Source organism: Tachypleus tridentatus, chromosome 3 (assembly GCF_004210375.1).
Source record: "Tachypleus tridentatus isolate NWPU-2018 chromosome 3, ASM421037v1, whole genome shotgun sequence".
Taxonomy (NCBI): Eukaryota; Metazoa; Arthropoda; class Merostomata; order Xiphosura; family Limulidae; genus Tachypleus; species Tachypleus tridentatus.
In genome coordinates, this window is record NC_134827.1 from 111,615,748 (window position 1) to 111,636,255 (window position 20,508).

The following is a 20,508-nucleotide window of genomic DNA, read 5'->3' on the forward strand; positions in this document are numbered from 1 at the left end:
GACACCCACTGAAGCAGTGAAACATTGTGCAGCATCATGTCCTACATGGACTTGGTGATACTCACGCTTCAGGTAAGAAATGTTCTTAAACGTTTTAAAATGATGCATCTCATTTTTTTTAGCCATGCTGAGGAAGAACGAAAGTATGAGAGATGGGAACCACTAGGGTTAACATAGTGTGATTCCAGATTGCACTCGTAGCATCATAGTCAGAGAGGCTTAAGGAAGTGTGGCTGAACATTAGAATCCAGATTACCTGATTGGACAGAGGCAAGTGGACACGGCGATGTAAATTTTAAAATTAATACATTGGTGAAGTAGCATTATTCTGTCCTTCTGAGATACATCACACAGCAGAAACACATTAGCTGAAGATACCTGCCAGGAATGAATCTTTGTCTCAATAATTACTCCTTGGTAGCAAAGTAGCATGGGTGCAACATCAATGTGTATATCCGAAATGGCTTTAGAAGTCAGAAGAAGTTAACTGTGGTTTGGGGTAGATGTTTCAACCAAGATGTTCCTACAACGTAGTATCTTGACAGAACCAACAAACCTCCTCCCCATCCCTGTTGGATGGAAAAGGAAGACATTTATACCAAAGATTTGTCTGACAAATAGTGGAGTTCTGAATGTGGTGGTGATTTTGTAATAGGGCTGTGTATATGCTGTCGTTTACCAATTAGCTGTTTTTATATTATTTTATTTGTTATCAAAAGTTAGGAAATCAATAATATGGAGAGAAAGATTCAGTACCCACTGTTCGGACCAGATACGAATCCTACTCGCCAGCTGCTTATTCCTCTCCAGTATATTACTAATAAAATTAAATACAACACAATAACTTTTCACTTACCCGCTTGAAGACTGGTTAGATTAAACTTATCAACATCCGGGTGATTAACAATGTCAACAAACATGGTGGACGTTCCCCCAATAAGAGTGCATCTAAAAGTATGATGAAAGCCTCTGTTAAAAAGCGTTTTAATGAAAAACCCAAGAAGAGAAAAATGATTTATAGACATAAGTGTTTGTATATTGACGTTTGGACAGAAAACAGAAATTATTGATAGAAAATAGATGTTGTCATGTTGACGTTCAGCCAAAACTCAAGAATGTCTGATACGAATTTGCTTTCTGTAAAAGAGAGTTGAACGTCTGTAGTAAAACCTTTTATGTTGGTTATTCTATTTAAACACGAAGACAAATTGTTGATGTAATGAAGGTGAATAAATATTGTGTGCAGAAAAAACAACAGTTACTATGACAACAAAAATAATAATAGATGTTATTTGTATCAACATTACTGTATAGTACAACAATCAGTAAAAGGTTCAAATATTGTCTGGCAGAAAATATAACTTATAATATATTTCAATATGAATGATAATTTGACTGTTATCGATTCAGTTCTACATTTAATATGTACTTAAACTAAAAAACCTGAATCATCATGTGAAATGTATGAGATTTACAATTTTATTTACACAACAACAAATATTATTTTTATTCATATGTGTGTGTGTATTAAAATGGTAACATGGTTAGTTGTTTCTATGTGGTGTTGATAAGTTGAGTCACAACTCCGGACATATAATTTTTAATATACAGTCTAACGTTCAGTGAAACTTGTGTTACTTTTCAAATATAAATAGATTCATCCTGTCACCACTAGTACTGAAACTGATGTAGTTCTACTGATATAAGTAAGAGTAAAGAACCACTTAGTGAATGTATTTATGTCGTATTTTATATTTATTTACAAATCTAATTTCTGTGTTTCTTTACCACACTAATATTTATTTGTTCCCGGCATGACCAGATGGGTTAAGGCGTTCTACTCCCTAATTTGAGGGTCGCGGGTTCCAGTCCCCGTCGCACCCAACATGCTCGCCCTTTCAGCCGTGAGTACATAACAGTCAATCCCACGATTCGTCCGTGAAATACAAGCCCAAGAGTTGGCGGTGGTTGGTGATGACTCGCCGCTTTTCCTCTGGTCCTTTCACATTAGACTAATGTTGATAAACACAATGGATTATGTTTACTGTACGTCTTGTAGCCCTCTATACTTCTCTCCAAATGAATATTTATAACAAAGAATTTTTATATTTTTTGAAGAACTATATTTAACAGATTTAGATAAAAATAATTTACTGATTTTTTATTTAGAAATGACTCACTGAAAGAAACACGTTAACACTTGTTTATTACTCATATCTGTATAATAGAAACAGTACAGAATATTATGGTTAACATTACAAATGTTTATGGCATGGTAAGTTTCATGATAATACACTTACAACCAGGTCATTTCATACACTTAAGTTTTTCTCTCATTGTTTCTTTTATTTTATGTTTCACTATTTTTCCTGTCGACGTTTTTGGAAAGTCTTCAACCAACACGATGTACCGAGGAATCTTAAAGTGGCTGATCTGAAACCAGAAAAAAAAAATCATTATTTAACAGATATACTTGTAAGGTTGTTAAAAATAGAGGACAAAAGTCATGACGAAACAATATATGTCAAACAATAAAAGTTTATTATGAGTCAACACAAATGAAACGTGATAGTTCGTGACGAAAGAACATAAGATAAGTAGAAACGTTTCTAGACAATACTTAGTATGTTTACTGTAGCTCACAATAAGACATGTGTGAGAAGATCATTACATAATTTTTTCTCGTTGTCTAGAACGCTTTTGTTGAATACCAGAACTCATCAATTTTTAGTTCTATTTGTTCTCAATATCTTCAAAGTGTTTCAAAGTATTATTCTGTTTGTACATAATCTAAATGTTATTTTAATGAACGTTTTACCTGGATATCTATTTATGCAAGTACTACCTCGATCTATCCCAGTTGCCAATTTCTGTGTGGTTGTTTTATAATAACATATTACAGATGTTACATGATAAACAAGAGTGTATAAAAGTAAGCGTAATAAAACAACAACTGTTGACATTAGGAACTTTATGTGAAAATTATTTTTTTAAAATTAAACTCAATGTTTGCCGAAAGTACAGCCCTTTCTTGGATATAAAGTAACAAAATAACTCACATCCTTTACTGATTTAGCATTGTGAAGTAGTGTATCCAATGGACGAGATATCCACACTTCCTTTAAAAAACTACATAGGTATTTAGTCTTCTTGTCCGACACCTGGTGGTTCTAGTTATATTTTAGTGGTAACAAAGAAAGTTACTAAAAGGTCACCTTCCCCTTCTGTGTTGTAGTGGTTAAGAAACATTATAGAGGTGACAGCTAACTGATGTCCAAGTATCAAGTGTAGATAACTCCTTATCAGTGTAGTACTAGGACTATCACCATAAGCCACATCCTGGGATTATTGTAAAGAAACCTTGACGAGCATCATCCAAGTCGCACTAGAACCAGGAACGTTAGTAACCACAATGTAATCCATTTTTAGACCAGTAAAATTTCTGTCGTTGAAGCCCACCTAACGAACACGAAGCAACTGATGGTGTCATGGTCTATATTATTATCTGTCCATACTCAGTTGATGTGATGTTTTCACTGTACCCATGTGGCGTGCTGTTAACGACGTACTCACCTGATGTCATATGAACACCGTGTTCAGCTGGTGTTATATTAGCAGTTTACCTAACTGATGACATATTAACATAAACTCAACTAAAGTGGTTACAAAATCCGAATTCAACTGGTGTTATATGAACACAATACTTACTTTTCCCTTGCAATATTCCCGAAGTTCCGTTTCTGTTACCGTTGATCCACCTTTTAGTTTCACCCAAGCACAAGCTTCTTCTCCCATTCTTTGGTCTGGAACTCCAGCAACCTAAAATGAAAATATTAAAATAAATATTATGTATAGAGTCAGATCAACGTGCGACGTTTAAAAGCGTATTTTATGTTACATTGAAACTAGTCCTATAAGTAACAAATTTAACAATAACGTTAGTGCAACTCTTAAGGTTTTCCGACAATTCAACATTCTGACTTTACTATTATGATTCACGTAACACTTATGAATAGCCAAGACGTCACAAAGGTATCAATATCACAAAACACAATACAAATTATAATAATATCAAATGATATAGAAAAATATCCAGGGCACTGACTACGTGAAAATAACAGTAGATAGTCACTTAGTTATGAATGTATAATACAAATTATTGTTAACTTTACTTTTTAGTATTATCAGTAGGCTTACCAGTTTTAATGCTTCAAATACATTAAAAGTTTAAAACCATCATGTTAAACAACTAAAAAAGAAAATTTAAATTTGCGCAAAGCTTCACGAGGACTCTCTGCACGAGCCATTTCTAATTTGGCAGTGTAATACTAGAATGAAAACAACAAGTCATCACCACTCACTGCCAACTCTTTGGCTACTCCTTTTACCAACAAATAGTCAGATAACTGTCACATTATAACGTTCTCATGGCTGAAAGGGGCAGAATATTTGGTGTGACAGCGATTCAAATCGCGGATTACGAGTCGATAACTTCAACCATCTAGTCATGCCGAAATCTAAAATTTGAAGAGTACAAGTCTTTCTGAGAAATCTCACCTGAACTTCAGCGACATCTGGAAGACTGAGGAGGAACTCTTCCACTTCCTGAGGATAGATGTTTTCTCCTCCTCTGTTGATCATGTCTTTAAATGTACCAACAATACTGAAGTAGCCATCTTCATCCATCACAGCAATATCTCTGTGTCATATTGTATTATTAATATATAGAAACAATTAACACCTTCATCTGTCATGACGATATATTTGACACACATATTTTATCTTAGAATTATTTATACCGTTGTAAGTTACATTTTAAATTTTATAATTTAGATATTGGATTGCAAGTCATCATTCTATCATTAGTACAGAGTTAGTTCAGCGTCACTCAGTAAGTTAGATAATGATTGTTATGGTGTTTATTTGTTGACATTTCAATTACTCGGTATATTTGTCTTATAGCGATCGACTAACACTAACGTTATTCATATATGTTTATAAGTGAGTTATTTGTACAAACTATTAGACCTGAAATATATGTTGAAATGTATTTGTGAAGCTTGGCCTATCAGAAACCGTAGCAAACTTCCGGAGAATGACAAGATGTTCTCTTTTAGAAAAAAATCCAAAAACCAGTAACAGTTTCTAGCCAGTAATAACAGATACAAGAATAAAGTTAAAGTATCAAAGTGGACATGAAGTGGACAAATCCTAGTTATATATGCCTTACCCAGTGTGATACCAACGTGCATTATCAAAGACTTGACTTGTTTGTTCCTTGTCACCCCAGTATCCCAAGAACGATAAATGATCACGTGTACACAGTTCTCCTTCTTTGTTGACCGGAACTATTCGTCCATCATTGTCCACTATTTTAACCTGAGAACAAATTTAAAGTTTGTAAAAATATAACACACCTTTACCATGAACGTGTGAACTCTCACTATGGTACACCTTGCATGGTTAATGTTCATAATACACTAACTACAACCTTACTTTGTATAATTTGTGGTACATCTTACATGATATTACCTAATTTATTCATTACAACTACAGCATGTGCTCTAATACCATACAGTTACCTCAACATGGTCAAGTGGTGTTCCAACTGTGTGGTATTTCTTTTCCGGTTTTTCTCCTGGACGTGTTGAACAACTTGCCGGACTATTTTCTGTTGTTGAGTATGCATTCTGTGGGGAAGAAAAGATAGTTCTGATTCCTATGACGAAGTTTTCTAAGATATGGTTGAAATTCTACATCACTGATTACTGATACCATATATCTATTAGTTACAAGGTAACACTAAACGTAGACCTAATTTTCCATTACTCAAAAACCAGGTGCTACAGCTGCTTGAAGTTCATATCAAAACAAGTTTGTACGAAGATTCTGAGAAGGTCCTTAAAATACGATGAGTTTAATCAGTTTAACATTCCGAGTGACAGATACAATACATTAATGTATTTTACTGATTGAATACTTTCTTTATATTATATGGAACTGATAAAACTCAAGAAAGATGATCAGTGTTTGAACTTGTCTGATATCTCTACAAAGAATGTTAGTTTAATTAGGTTAAATTTATTCTTTATAACTGATGTTTAGAATAGAAATTTAATTATTAACTTCAAGATAAGAAATTGAGAAATACCTAAAAGTGTAAAATAATAAAATTATATAAGAAATTAACAAACAATTTTAGCAAATAAAATATTGTGAATTGTTAATAAAAATAGAATAACGATGCTTTTATGTTAAAACATTTAAACATGTTGTTCACTTTAGTGAAGGTTAATATTTTCTATTGTTTGTTTATCTTGTGAATATGAAATAAAATAATAACGACGGAAAAATCTGAACGTTCATTATTCTACATGTATTTGTGTTTTTAATTGATGTATTATTTTATAGTGTTTCATCATTACCATAACTTTATTCTATTGTTCCAGTATTATTTTAAAGAGTTTTATGATTAACATAATTTATTTATATTTTCCAGTATTATTTTATATAGTTTCATGATAACTATAGTCTTTGCTTACTCTTCCAATGTTAGCTTATATAATATTATGATTACATAACCATGTTTTACTTTTTAAGTATTATTTTTTCATGGTTACCAATACTAGTATTATTTTTTATTGTTTCATGATTACCATATTTTTTATGGTAATATTTTCTTCTTATAAAATATTTCTCCACATTTTCTCTACCATGACATTCATTTTTATAACTAGTATTGTTTTTATAGCTACATTTTCGTTTTTCTTCCAATTATTTTAGTGCTTGTAATTTTTCATGTATTTACTATTACAGACGGACATCGTAAAATGAACATGGTCTAATCGCAGAGCAAAGAGAAATGAACTTTAGTTTATGTTGTTGGGTTTTGTTTCATGTTTCAGTTTTAATTTCTGATACAAAACGATGTTTAACACTTTTATTCGTTTTTTAAATTCTATTTTTAAACTCCTCTGTTTATTAATAATAAATAACAAAAACTATTGTTGTTTTAACAGAGTGCTGTTAAATAAATTGTTTATTTTAACATTCTAAACGTAACTGAATTACCCATCCTATAAATATTTTCCATCAGTGAATAAATTGTAAAACAATGGACTCCTTATTGTTTATAAACTTACAATGAGGTTTGTTACACCTAACTTCTGTTCTATATCCTTCCACAGCTCTACGGAACATGGGGACGCTCCACTAAGTGCTGAAAGTAACACATTTGTCACAAGTAAGTAATAATCTGTATGTAATTACGAAATTATGTGATCATAGAGTTTAAGTGTTTATTAAAGGATGGTAAAACTAAAGCAATAAATATGCTATGGGAAATGTTTACTTTATCTCACACAAGTTGCCAAGAAAGGAATAAGTCGAACTTTGTAGTATCCATTTCAAAACTGTGTGTAAGGATACAAGTAAGAAGGTTGCCGAATTACCAAATTTTTCTGCAACCAATGAACAAGTGGTTTTAGTTTTGTTATTTATGCTCAAGGAATTTTGATATTTTATTACACGATATTTAACAACTTGATTGTAACAGAGAATATTATGACAAATTACATTAAAACTGATTATAAGAATGCATCTTCGACTCAGACTCAAACTTTTTTTAGTTTAACTGCAAACTTCCTAGAGTTAGTGCTTGAGTGCTCCACTTGCCACTGCACTCGTCAATTTAATATAAATAATTGTGGGTGGTAGTGTTAGTCAAAGTTCCAAAGGTTAGCGTAGAGCAGACAAAGAGAATGTGAGAACAATAGTCCAGAGTCAAGCATCACGAAAACACGTTTCTGCCAGATCTGGTTAAAAACAATGAAAAGATTATCAGCTGTAGCACATCTCCATGCACATGTCATTGTGATGGTAAAAAGAACACCAAATTATCTTTATTAGAAGGAGGCTTCTCAACCTCCGTGGTTCCTGCTATGAGTTAAGTGGGTAGGTCACCTTTAACAGACAGAGATTTCAGCGAATTAGAGCGTGATGAATAATCGTTCTAAATCTAGGGATCGAAGAGAATAGCCCCGAGCAGAACAAAAAAGCCGAAGACGAAGGAAGTGAAGCCACACAGTCACTGGAAAAGAGGGGGGAATGAGATAGGAGCATATTGTTAACTTCCTTAGCAATAAAAGACAGATGACTCTACACATGTTTGGCAAACGACTCCGTTAAAAACACAGAAAGATCTGTAATGACACCCACTGAAGCAGTGGCACATTGGCAGCATCATGTCCTACATGGACTTGGTGATACCAACGCTCAGGGTAAGAAATGTTCTTCAACATTTTAAAATGCTACATCTCATTTTATCAACCCATGTTTAGCAATAGGGAAATTATGAGAGATAGGAATCAGTAGGTTTAACAAAGAGTGATTCCAGTTTTCACTCGTAGCATATTAGTCTTTGCTTCCACAACAAGAACACGTCAATGATATGATGCTCTTAAATGTCCACATCACTGACACTAGACTCACCTGAGAGGCTTAAGGAAGTGTGGCTGAACACTATAATCCAGATTACCTGATTGGACAGAGGCTAGTGGACACGGCGATGTAAATTTTAAAATTAAGACATTGGTGAAGGAGCATTATTTTGTCCTTCTGAGATCCATACAAAGCAGAAACACATTAGCTGAAGATACCTGCCAGAAATCTTTGTCTCAATAATTTCTCCTTGGTAGCAGTGTAGCATGGGATGCAACATCGATGGGTATATCAGAAATGGCTTTAAAAGTCAGGAGAAGTTAACTGTGGTTTGGGATAGATGTTCCCACAACGTAGTATCTTGACAGAACCAACAAGCCTCCTCCCCATCCCTGTTGGATGGAAAAGGAAGACATTTATACCAAAGATTTGTGTGACAAATAGTGGAGTTCTGAATGTGGCTGTGATTTTGTAATAGGGATGTGTATATGTTGTCGTTTACCAATTAGCTGTTTTTATATTATTTTATTTTTTATCAAGAGTTAGGAAATCAATAATATGGAGAGAAAGATTCAGTACCCACTGTTTGGACCAGATACGAATCCTACTCGCCAGCTCCTTATTCATCTCCAGTATATTATAATAAAATTAAATACAACATAATAACTATTCACTTACCCGCTTTAAGACTGGTTAGATCAAACTTATCAACATCCGGGTGATTAACAATGTCAATAAACATGGTGGGCGTTCCCTCAATAAGAGTGCATCTAAAAGTATGATGAAAGCCTCTGTTAAAAAGCGTTTTAATGAAAAATCCTAGAAGAGAAAAATCATTGAAAAACATAAGTGTTTCTATATAAACGTTTGAACAGAAAACAGAAATTACTAATAGAAAAATAGGTGTTTTCATGATGGCGTATATCCAGAACTCATGAATGACTGATATAAATTTCGTTTCTCTATAAGAGAGTTGAACATCTGTAATAAAAAGTTTCTATGTTTATGATTCTATTTAAACAAGAAGACAAATTGTTGATGTTATGAAGGTGAATAAATATTGTGTGAAGAAAAAAAAACAGTTACCATGACAACAAAAATAATAATAGATGTTATTTGTAAATATATTCTATATTCATGACAATAGTAGACATAGTGGAAAATAAAGAGTGTGTGGTTGTGTTAAAGGTTAAACATTGTTGAAAACATTGGATCAACCAACATTAATAACAATGGTAAAAATAAGGGAGAGAAATCTAAACTATAACAATATATATAATAAAAGTGAAAAATCATGTAATGAAAACATCCCAAAGAATCCATCTTGATATAAATATATATTAAAGATACACAACCAGTTTTAAACTAAACCAGACTGAAAACACTTTAAGACAGTTAAGCGTCTCTGATTCTACATTTCATCTTCTTTTATTGTCTGGCCTCATTAAAATAAAATGGTTCACTGAAAGCAGTGGTTATTAAGTGCATAATTTACTGTTACTTTAATAAACATTAGATTTAAATGATACTTGTGTTAAAATGGAAGCTGAAACTATGTCATTCTAGTGAAACACATATTAAAAATTTTGTCTACTTCGACTTTTATTTCTCTGAAACAACCATTGATAGTAAACATTTGTTACGTTTTAATATCAATGTTAAAGTTATTATAACACCACTAATCACACGTGTGGATGTTATTTCATCATTAACAAATACAGTCTCTGAATATGAGCAACAAAAGATGGTTTATCTCTAAACTTTACCTTTCTGTTTCAATAGCTTTCAATGTCGCCACAGGGTTAAAAGAAGACGAAGGAAACACAGCTACACTCCCGAGAATAATAGTTGCGATAACACCGAATGTATACCCAAACTTATAAAACAAAGGTACGGGTAAACAGGTCACCAGACTCTGAAACAAAATCAAAACCACACATAACTGTAACGACTAAATGATTTTATGTAACTAGGTCAGGTGGTTTAGACTATGTGACTTACGTGTTGTTATATTAGACCATATACAACTTTAAACGGAACTGTGTTCAAACTGAGATTTCATTCAAAAACATATTGTGGTAATACCCTTAACGACTGCATCATATTTCTTAAAAAACACAAGAAACTGAACGTTAACTGGAACAAATGTAGTTATGATAATTTTACGTTTAATCAACAAATGTTTAACCAGAACAATTCTTTCCTGAACGAAGTATATCAGTATATTAATATTACAGTTCACAACAATAATTATAGAACCATAGATCGGTAGAGGTTACAGAATAAGTTATATAAACGCTGCGACTTACGTACGTTTATTATCATAAGATAAATGTGTAAATTAATAACAGCATATTAACTGGATAACATAAAGAATAATTCCAGGTTACCATATCAACAACAATATTTATAACAATACTCACCACTATTGGTATAACAGGATGGTTCTGAAGGTGTAGTTTACAACAATACTCACCACTACTGGTATAACACGATGGTTCTGAAGGTGTAGTTTACAACAATACTCACCACTACTGGTATAACAGGATGGTTCTGAAGGTGTAGTTTACAACAATACTCATCACTACTGGTATAACAGGATGGTTCTGAAAATGTAGTTTATAACAATACTCACCACTACTGGTATAAGAGAATGATTGAGAAGGTGTAGTTTACAACAATACTCACCACTACTGGTATAACAGGATGATTGGGAAGGTGTAGTTTACAACAATACTCACCACTACTGGTATAACAGGATGGTTCTGAAGGTGTAGTTTACAACAATATTCACCACTTTTGGTATAACAGGATGGTTCTGAAGGTGTAGTTTACAACAATATTCACCACTACTGGTATAACAGGATGATTGGGAAGGTGTAATTTACAACAATACTCACCACTACTGGTATAACAAGATGATTGGGAAGATGCAGTTTACAACAATACTCACCACTTCTGGTGTAACAGGATGATTGAGAAGGTGCAGTTTACAACAATACTCACCACTTTTGATATAACAGGATGGTTTTGAAGGTGTAGTTTACAACAATATTCACCACTACTGGTATAACAGGATGATTGGGAAGGTGTAATTTACAACAATACTCACCACTACTGGTATAACAAGATGATTGGGAAGATGCAGTTTACAACAATACTCACCACTTTTGGTATTAAAATTCTTGAGGTAAAGGCAATCATATTGTTGATTAACTGAAAATGAGAAAATGCTGCAGGTTTGGGTTTACCCGTGGTTCCCTGAAAAGAACATACTTCTGTTAGTTCAGAGACTCAGACAAAAGTCAAGACTGTAGTTATTGTTTGAACGTCTGTTTTTTTTAGAACAGACTAATACTGACAGTCTAAAAATCGTATATTTCTATTATTGAGGAATATAATACGAAATAACTGTTTTTCTATTGGGTTTAACAAATTTCTCCTACCGATATAAATTCAATATTTAGTGGATCGTCAAACTGAATCTTGGAGTCCAGCTCCTTCACTTCTCGCAACTTCTCGTTTCCAGCGGCACGTAGTATATCGTCAAACTTGTAAACCCCTCTGGATTGATAATAAATTTAATAGTTACTAATATAGTATGAATTGTGTCAAGTGTATTATTAAGATAAATATAAATACGGAAATAAAGATATATGATTTTGTTATCTATTTTATTTACCGTTATTTATATCTTTATTATAATCATTGAGTTTCTTTTTTTACAGTAAATATTTTCACATTCTGACAGAAGTATAAAATATCGTAAAATTAGTTATGATGTGGTCAACTTGTTTGGTTACTTACGGAAAGTCCTTCTTTGTCAACATGAAAACTGTGTGTAAATCTGGACATCTGAAGCAGAATAAACAGTGAATATGGACATCAGTATATTATATCATGGTTATTATGTTAGTAAATATATCGCTAACTTCATATAATATGTAAGTCCAGGATATAACAATAACCAGTATTTAAAAAATATCTGGAAAATAAATAAGACAATGTTTGTATGACAGAGATGTATTCAAACAATATAAAATGTTTATAACAATATTTATAACACGTGATGTGGGATATTAGTTACTTTTAATCTAACCTGGTTTCAATATTATGATATGTTGTACTTCATTTTACGTGTTACATTTAATCTGGTCTGCTTTAACATTATATTCCGTATTATACTATTATTTACCTGTTAGTTTTCATATGACTTGATTTAACATTATAATCTATATTGTACTTTATCCTACATGTTTTGTACTTTATCTGCATAATGTATTGCGTACTGTTAGTTATGTGTTACATTTAATCTGGTCTGGTGTAAATAATATAATCTATATTGTACTTTACCTTACCTACTACTTTTAATCTGTCCTGGTGTAGATTATATAATCTATATTGTACTTCACCTTTCCTACCACTTTAAACTGGCCTTGTGTATATTGTATAATCTGTATTGTATAATACTTTATTTTTCCTACTACTTTAATCTGGCCAGGATTCAACATTATAATATATTTTGTTTTTTACCTTACATTTTACTTTTAATTTGGTCTGGTTTCAACATTCTGAGATGTTTTACTTTATGTTACCTGCTACATTTAATCTGACCAGGTTTAAACATTATAATCTATATTGTCTCTACCTTACCTTCTACTTTTAATCTGGCCTGGTTTGGATGATATAATCTCTGGTACAACAGAACACAACTGTTGGAAGTAATCTTGTTTTCTGAAAGACTCTCCTGCAATCAGTGCTTTACAAGAGGTCTAGAAAGGTAGAACAGTTTGTTCATCTCTTCAAGTGATTCGATTTTATACATAAACCGTACTTTAATTTAGTAAAATGTTGTAAAGAACGTAGAAAGTTAATATATAGTATTTTATTAGTAAACAAAGTGTATATATATAAACACACAAATATATCCTGAGTTTTTCTTTAAATCAACCATATGAATCGTGATATACACACAAAAAGAGTTCATGATGATCCGTTCACATATATTTTTGTTTTAATCAAATAAAAACTGGATATATATATCTACTGTTTCTAGTATGTGCTACACATGACACTTTAAGATTGCAAAAGTTTGCTATTTTTGGTATCGTGAATTCTGCTGTGTGGTCAAATTTAGAGAATAGTATTCTGACTTTATTATTTAATAAAAATATTGTTATTTCTCTTTACGATATTAAACAAGGCGAATCAAAATTTGTCGATACCAAACATATTTTTGTAAAGTTATTTTATAGGTGATTCCAGCGAGTACACGGAAGAAAGTAAAAGATGTGGCTGAGTTGAGCCTAAGTAGCTGAGGGAGTGCACGAAAATGTTGGGAGAAATCACAAACATTTTTCACTAAAGGGAAGTTAGACGTTAATTATACACCTGTAGTGAAATAATACAGATATGAGAAAGACCAATGTGAAAGGGAATGAGTAAGTAACAAAGCTAATTAAGGCTTCAGAAAGACTGATGATATGATTTACCATAAAATACGACCTTTTCAGTTTCATACCTATTGGTCGTCCTATTTGCCAAAAAATGGCCGTTATGACCACCTTGACCTCCAGATGACATCATATGCTATGGTTACATAGCCACATTTTTAAAACTATAAACTCCAAACTTGGGATAATAATATACATTACTGCGGGAAGTAAAATGGGCTTATATATAAAAACTGTCGAATCACGAGCTTCTTTGGAAAATGTGGACTTTAGTTAGAACCTAAATTGGTAAAAACTTTTCTGAATAATTTTGAACATATCCAGAAATAATTGAAAATACCTTTCACAAGCTAATATTATACAGTGTCATATTCTGTGACCTTAAATATTACATATCATCTTTTATAGATATTTTAACACGTTGTTCACATGTCACTTTATTTATTTTGTTTTATTTAAAGTTGTTATCAACCATAGTTGTAACAACTACTTTAGTTCTATACCAAACAAAGTATAGCAGTTTACCTTGTTTAAGCAGTATTCTAGTTCAGAAGGCATGAAGGCAGGGTTGATATTGACCTGCAACAGAAAACATAACACACAAAAGTTATGTTACAAAATTTAATCAGTAGTGAGATAACGAATGTTGATGTTAATATTAAAACATACAACATACAAAAGTAAGTTTATGCTAACAAATCCATGAGTATTTGTTTAACATATATTAGTACACGTTACAAAAGAAACACTTATTTACTCTATATTTCAGATGTAAAATGTAAATTCATATATCTGATGTTTATGAAGATTGAAATATTTTAAGATATGACTTTATTTAAAGATAATATCAAATATCCTTACCAGTACCAGTCCAGCTTTAGCTGCAGCCAGCTGAGTTAGAACCCACTCATAACAGTTGGTGCTCCAAACTGCCAGACGTTCTCCAGGTCTCAGTCCAAGCTCTAAGAAACTTGCTGCTAGCTGATCAGTCTGTGGTACAAACAATGGAACTTAAGAATTTACAGATGTAGAGAATATTATTTAATGTACAGTAACACTAAACTTATATCAATCAGTATATATATATCAGTTAAAATAACTTCATATAAGCCATTACAGATACAGATATAGTATATCTAACAACACATAAACCAATACATCTACAGCTAAAGTATATCAAACAAACGTCAATCAGTAAAGATACAGTTACAGTGTATCTAACATCACACGAACCAATAATATAGAGCTAAGCTACAACTAACAACACGTTAACCAGTACCTCAAGAGCTAACAACACGTAAACAAGAAAAAATACAAGTACTGTGTACCTAAGAACATGTGAACCAGTAACGATAGAGGCACAATACATCTAACAACACATGAAACAGTACATCTACAGATACAGTATATCTAACAACATGTTAATCAATAAGAAACTGAACAGTATATCTAACACACGTGAACTGGTGTAGATATGGTTACGGCATATCTAACAATATATAAACTAGGATATCTATGACTACACAATACATAACAAAACATCAACCCCTAAACATACATGACAGTATATCTAACACACGTGAACCAGTACATTTACAGTTACAGCATATCCAACGGCACATTAACTAATAAAGATAAAAGTACTGTATATCTATCAACACACGAACTAGTATATCTAACAACACATGAACCAGTAAAGATAAAGGTATGGTATATCTAACAACACATGAATTAGTACATATATAGCAAAAGTAGATCTAACATCACATGAACCAGTAAATCTACAGATAAAATATATCTAACTTCATATAAGCCATTACAGATAGAGGTACAGTATATCTAACATTACATGAACCAGTACATCGAGAGCAAAAGGAAATCAAACAACACGTGAGCCAGTACATCTGTAAATACAGTATATCTAACAAGTGAACCAGTAAATACACAGGTACAGTTATATATAACAACACATAAACCAATACATCTATAGCTAAAATATATAAAATAACGAGTCAATCAGTAAAGATACAAGTATAATTATCTAACATCACATCAACCAGCTACCGCATATCTAACAACACGTAAACAAGTAAAGATACAAGTACTGTATACCTAAGAATATGTGAACCAGTAAAGATATTGCCAAAATACATCTAACAACACATTACAGTATATCTACAGCTATAGTATATAAAACAGCACATAAAGAAGTATATCGAACATCACGTTAACAAGTAAAGATACACGAACATAATATCTAGCAACTCGTAAACCATTGCATTTTGAGATACAGTATATCTAATAACACGTGAACAAGTAAAGATACACGAAAACAATATCTAGCAACTCGTAAGCCATTGCATCTTGAGATACAGTATATCTAACAATACGTGAACAAGTAAAGATACACGAACATAATATCTAGCAACTCGTGAACCATTGCATCTTGAGATACAGTATATCTAACAACAGGTAAACAAGTAAAGATACACGAACATAATATCTAGCAAATCGTAAACCATTGCATCTTGAGATACAGTATATCTAACAACACGTGAACAAGTAAAGATACACGAACATAATATCTAGCAACTCGTAAACCATTGCATCTTGAGATACAGTATATCTAACAACACGTGAACAAGTAAAGATACACGAACGTAATATCTAGCAACTCGTGAACCATTGCATCTTGAGATACAGTATATCTAACAACATGTTTATCAAAAAATACAGAACAGTATATTTAACACACGTGAACAAGTAAAGATACACGAACGTAATATCTAGCAACTCGTGAACCATTGCATCTTGAGATACAGTATATCTAACAACATGTTTATCAAAAAATACAGAACAGTATATTTAACACACGTGAACTGGTGTAGATATGGTTACAGGATATCTAACAATATATAAACTAGCATATCTATAACTACATAATACCTAACAAAACAACAACCACTAAACATACATGTAGAATACATCTAACAGTACGTGAACCATTTTATTTATAAATACAGTATAACTAACAACAACTCAACCAGTAAAGATGCAAGTACAATATATCTAACAACACGTGGACTAGTAAAGATACAGATGCGGTACATCTAACAACATATTAAAGGGTACATCTGTAGCTACAGTATATCTTACATGCGAACTAGTGAAAATAGAAGTACAGTATATATAACAGCACCTTAACCAGTATATTTATAACCACAGTATATCTCACAATAAGTGAAACAGAAGAGATACAAGTACTTTATATCTAAAAACACAAGAACCTGTAAAGATACAGGTACAGTATATCTTACAAAACGTGAATCAGTACATCTATAGGAACAGTATATCAAACAACATGTGAACCTGTAAAGATACATGTACATTATATCTAACAACATATAAGCAATAAGGATAGAGTTACAGTTCGTCTAACATGATATAAACCAGGACGTCTTTAGCTATAGTATGTGTAACAACACACGAACATGTACATCTATTACTACAGTATATCTCACAAAACATGTACCGATAAAGATATAGGTGTAGCCTGTCAAAAAACTCGTTATCCAGTACACTTATAGCAACAGTATATTTAACTAGACATGAACCATCAAAGATACATGTACAGTTCATAGATTAGGGTTTAAACAGTATGGTAATATATCCAACACATTTAGAAATTAGTGAGTAAGATGACAGGTTTATTAGGCCTAGGATGGTCTGTAAATTAATTACTAACACGTTTAGATGTGATCTGACAAGATGTCAGTCTTATAATATTCTATAAATAAAGTAACAACACATTTAGTATGATAGAGTTAGATGTTAGGCTCATAATATTATGTAAATACATTAAAAACACATTTTGTATGATAGAGTTGGATGTTAGTCTTATAATATTCTGTAAATAAAGTAACAACACATTTTGTATGATAGAGTTGGATGTTAGGCTTATAATATTATGTAAATACATTAACAACACATTTTGTATGATAAAGTTGGATGTTAGGCATACAATATTCTGTAAATACGTTAACAACACATTCAGTATGATAGAGTTGGATGTTAGGCTTATAATATTCTGTAAATACGTTAACAACACATTTTGTATGATAGAGTTGGATGTTAGGCTTACAATATTCTGTAAATACGTTAACAACACATTTTGTATGATAGAGTTGGATGTTAGGCTTACAATATTCTGTAAATACGTTAACAACACAGTTAGTATGATAGAGTTGGATGTTAGGCTTATTATATTCTATAAATGCTTCACCAAGTTTCATACTTCTTCATTAGTCTCCAGAAAGGTGCGACGGACATCCTGATGACAGAAAACAAAAGCTAATTGGTCACCAACATCGTAAGATACTTTATTTAAAGCTTGACCAATAGTGGATCCGATAAGAACGCTGTCTCCGTGACCACAGTTATAGCTAATCTTAGACTTTTCTGAATTAGTTGCTAGGAGTCTGTAAACAATCAAGATATATACATTTTTAATACGGACATGATAGTAAATTATTGTTACCTGTATAACACAACGCACTAATGCAGGTATTAAATAACCTTTATATACTGATTAATGACGTCCATGTACACTGTGAAATATAATTATAACCTATAAACATAATATTACATCTAAATATTGATATCCATGTTATACAACGCTTGTTATAAGACTTTAAAACAATAGTAAAAGAAGCGATACATGAGAATTCTACACTTGGAACGATGTTAACCATATTCGTATCTGTACAACGCAACATACTATAAAAGTGTTTATATTTGTATAAATGAAACACACTGGAAGTGTTAGTATTTGTATAACTTAATATTAAGTTAATATCTGTATAAACATAATAGACACTGAAAGTGTGAACAACTTCATATCACATACACACAATAAAAGTGTTAACATATGAATTGTTTACGTCTACACAGCAGGTCATCTGTGTACGTACCTGCACAGTGGAGTCCTTATATCTCCAGAGAACGTAGAAATGATAGTTTTAGTGATACATTGTAACGTAAATATTTTACACTGTGAGATAATGACAAACAGAACACGAAGCTTTTCGTTATTTTAAAGTTCAGTTTCTGGTCTGCCCCTCAGTGGCTCAGCGGTATGTCTGCGGACTTATAACGCTAAAAACCGGGTTTCGATACTCGTGGTGGGCAGAGCACAGATAGCCCATTGTGTAGCTTTGAGCTTAATTCAAAACAACAACAAGTTTCTGGTCTATTACTGAATGTTGTTCTCTTCCAGAAACTGACTATACGTTTGCCTCTCTTATTTTCCATCCACAACGAAATTCACTATAATTCATATTTTTATCAGTACACAGTACAGTTTTTAAAGCAGGTACAAAACAGTTTTCACCAGTTAAATTAAGGGATAATATTAACTTGTATATTTTTCCTTAAATACACATGAACAGCATGATACTTATACTGCAGTACATTATATCATAATACTCATACACAGTATGATATTAATACTCCACTACATTATATCATAATACACATATATGGTATGCTAGTTATAATACAATACATGATATCATAATATATATATATAGATAATAGTTATACATCATAACATTATATCATAATACATTTGCTTTATACGGTACTCATACCCCAGTAAATTATATAACAATACTTAGTATAATAGTTAAACTCTAGTGAATTATATAATAATATACATACACAGTATGATAGTTATACTCTAGCACATCATATCGTAATACACTATATGGTAGTTATACCTCAGTAAAATAGAACAGTTTATGGTCATATACTCATCTAGTAATTCCTCAATTTCACAGAATAGTTTAATAATTCATTCATTCAGTAAATACTCACACATGAGTTTATAATTAAAATTTTGATGAAGAATGTAAGTTTTGGATTTTGTCTTCACAACAACTGATTGGTTTTAGAGATGATTGGTGTTCGAAAACTAAAGATTGAAAACTGATGTTAATGTTGATCAACTCACACTGGTTAATTGACGGTATGAATGTTCTAAATACAGCGTCCACCCACCACCACCACAAACACTTTGAACCAAGAAAAGAATTCAGATTACCTTCCTAACACGTTCAAAACTGAAACTGTGAACCATCCTCTCTTAACCATATCAGACCTCGGTACGTGTACACACTGATCACTAGTTGAGGCTCAGAGTGAATGTTTTTAATAACTTTTATCTGTATATTAATTATATGTATGTTCAGTATAAGTGGTACGTAATACATGAAAACCTAATATTACATCTAAATACTGGTATCCATATGAATAAAACCTTTCTTATAAATCTTTAAAAAAGATAACCAAAAATACAATGGAATTCTTCATATTTATAAATTAACAGATACACTCGGAGTTATAAATAATATACATATTACCAGCACTTATTGAAATGTTAATATATATTAAACACAAGACATACTGGAACTCTTAGTATCTATATAAATATAACACACATTCGAAATACAAGCACAACATATAAAAAATAGAAAATAAAATTGTCAATTTCTGTGTAAACACAATTGACACTGGAAGTGTTGGTATCTATATAACTCAAAGTACAAAAAAAAATATT

General features: G+C 31.9%; 2 protein-coding genes across 7 annotated transcripts in view; both read right to left on the reverse strand.

The window, feature by feature from the left end:
* Positions 1-1,320, reverse strand: part of LOC143247766 (medium-chain acyl-CoA ligase ACSF2, mitochondrial-like) — a 71,323-nt gene extending 70,003 nt beyond the window's left edge. For all 4 annotated transcript variants that reach the window (XM_076496219.1, XM_076496218.1, XM_076496217.1 and 1 more), the window contains exon 1: positions 857-1,320. In XM_076496219.1, coding sequence (XP_076352334.1) covers positions 857-1,025 — 169 coding nt within the window. In that variant the 5' untranslated portion in view covers positions 1,026-1,320. The remainder of the gene's footprint in view (positions 1-856) is intronic.
* Positions 1,321-2,191: 871 nt separating this feature from the next.
* The window catches only part of LOC143247762 (medium-chain acyl-CoA ligase ACSF2, mitochondrial-like), a 40,057-nt gene continuing 21,740 nt past the window's right edge, over positions 2,192-20,508 (reverse strand). For all 3 annotated transcript variants that reach the window (XM_076496206.1, XM_076496204.1, XM_076496205.1), the window contains exons 2-16: positions 18,187-18,370; positions 14,754-14,882; positions 14,418-14,471; positions 13,093-13,211; positions 12,247-12,294; positions 11,886-12,003; positions 11,605-11,700; positions 10,206-10,354; positions 9,118-9,209; positions 7,143-7,219; positions 5,583-5,690; positions 5,231-5,379; positions 4,558-4,699; positions 3,709-3,819; positions 2,192-2,433 (exon numbers count right to left, since the gene is read on the reverse strand). In XM_076496206.1, coding sequence (XP_076352321.1) covers positions 2,308-2,433; positions 3,709-3,819; positions 4,558-4,699; positions 5,231-5,379; positions 5,583-5,690; positions 7,143-7,219; positions 9,118-9,209; positions 10,206-10,354; positions 11,605-11,700; positions 11,886-12,003; positions 12,247-12,294; positions 13,093-13,211; positions 14,418-14,471; positions 14,754-14,882; positions 18,187-18,370 — 1,702 coding nt within the window. In that variant the 3' untranslated portion in view covers positions 2,192-2,307. The remainder of the gene's footprint in view (positions 2,434-3,708; positions 3,820-4,557; positions 4,700-5,230; positions 5,380-5,582; positions 5,691-7,142; positions 7,220-9,117; positions 9,210-10,205; positions 10,355-11,604; positions 11,701-11,885; positions 12,004-12,246; positions 12,295-13,092; positions 13,212-14,417; positions 14,472-14,753; positions 14,883-18,186; positions 18,371-20,508) is intronic.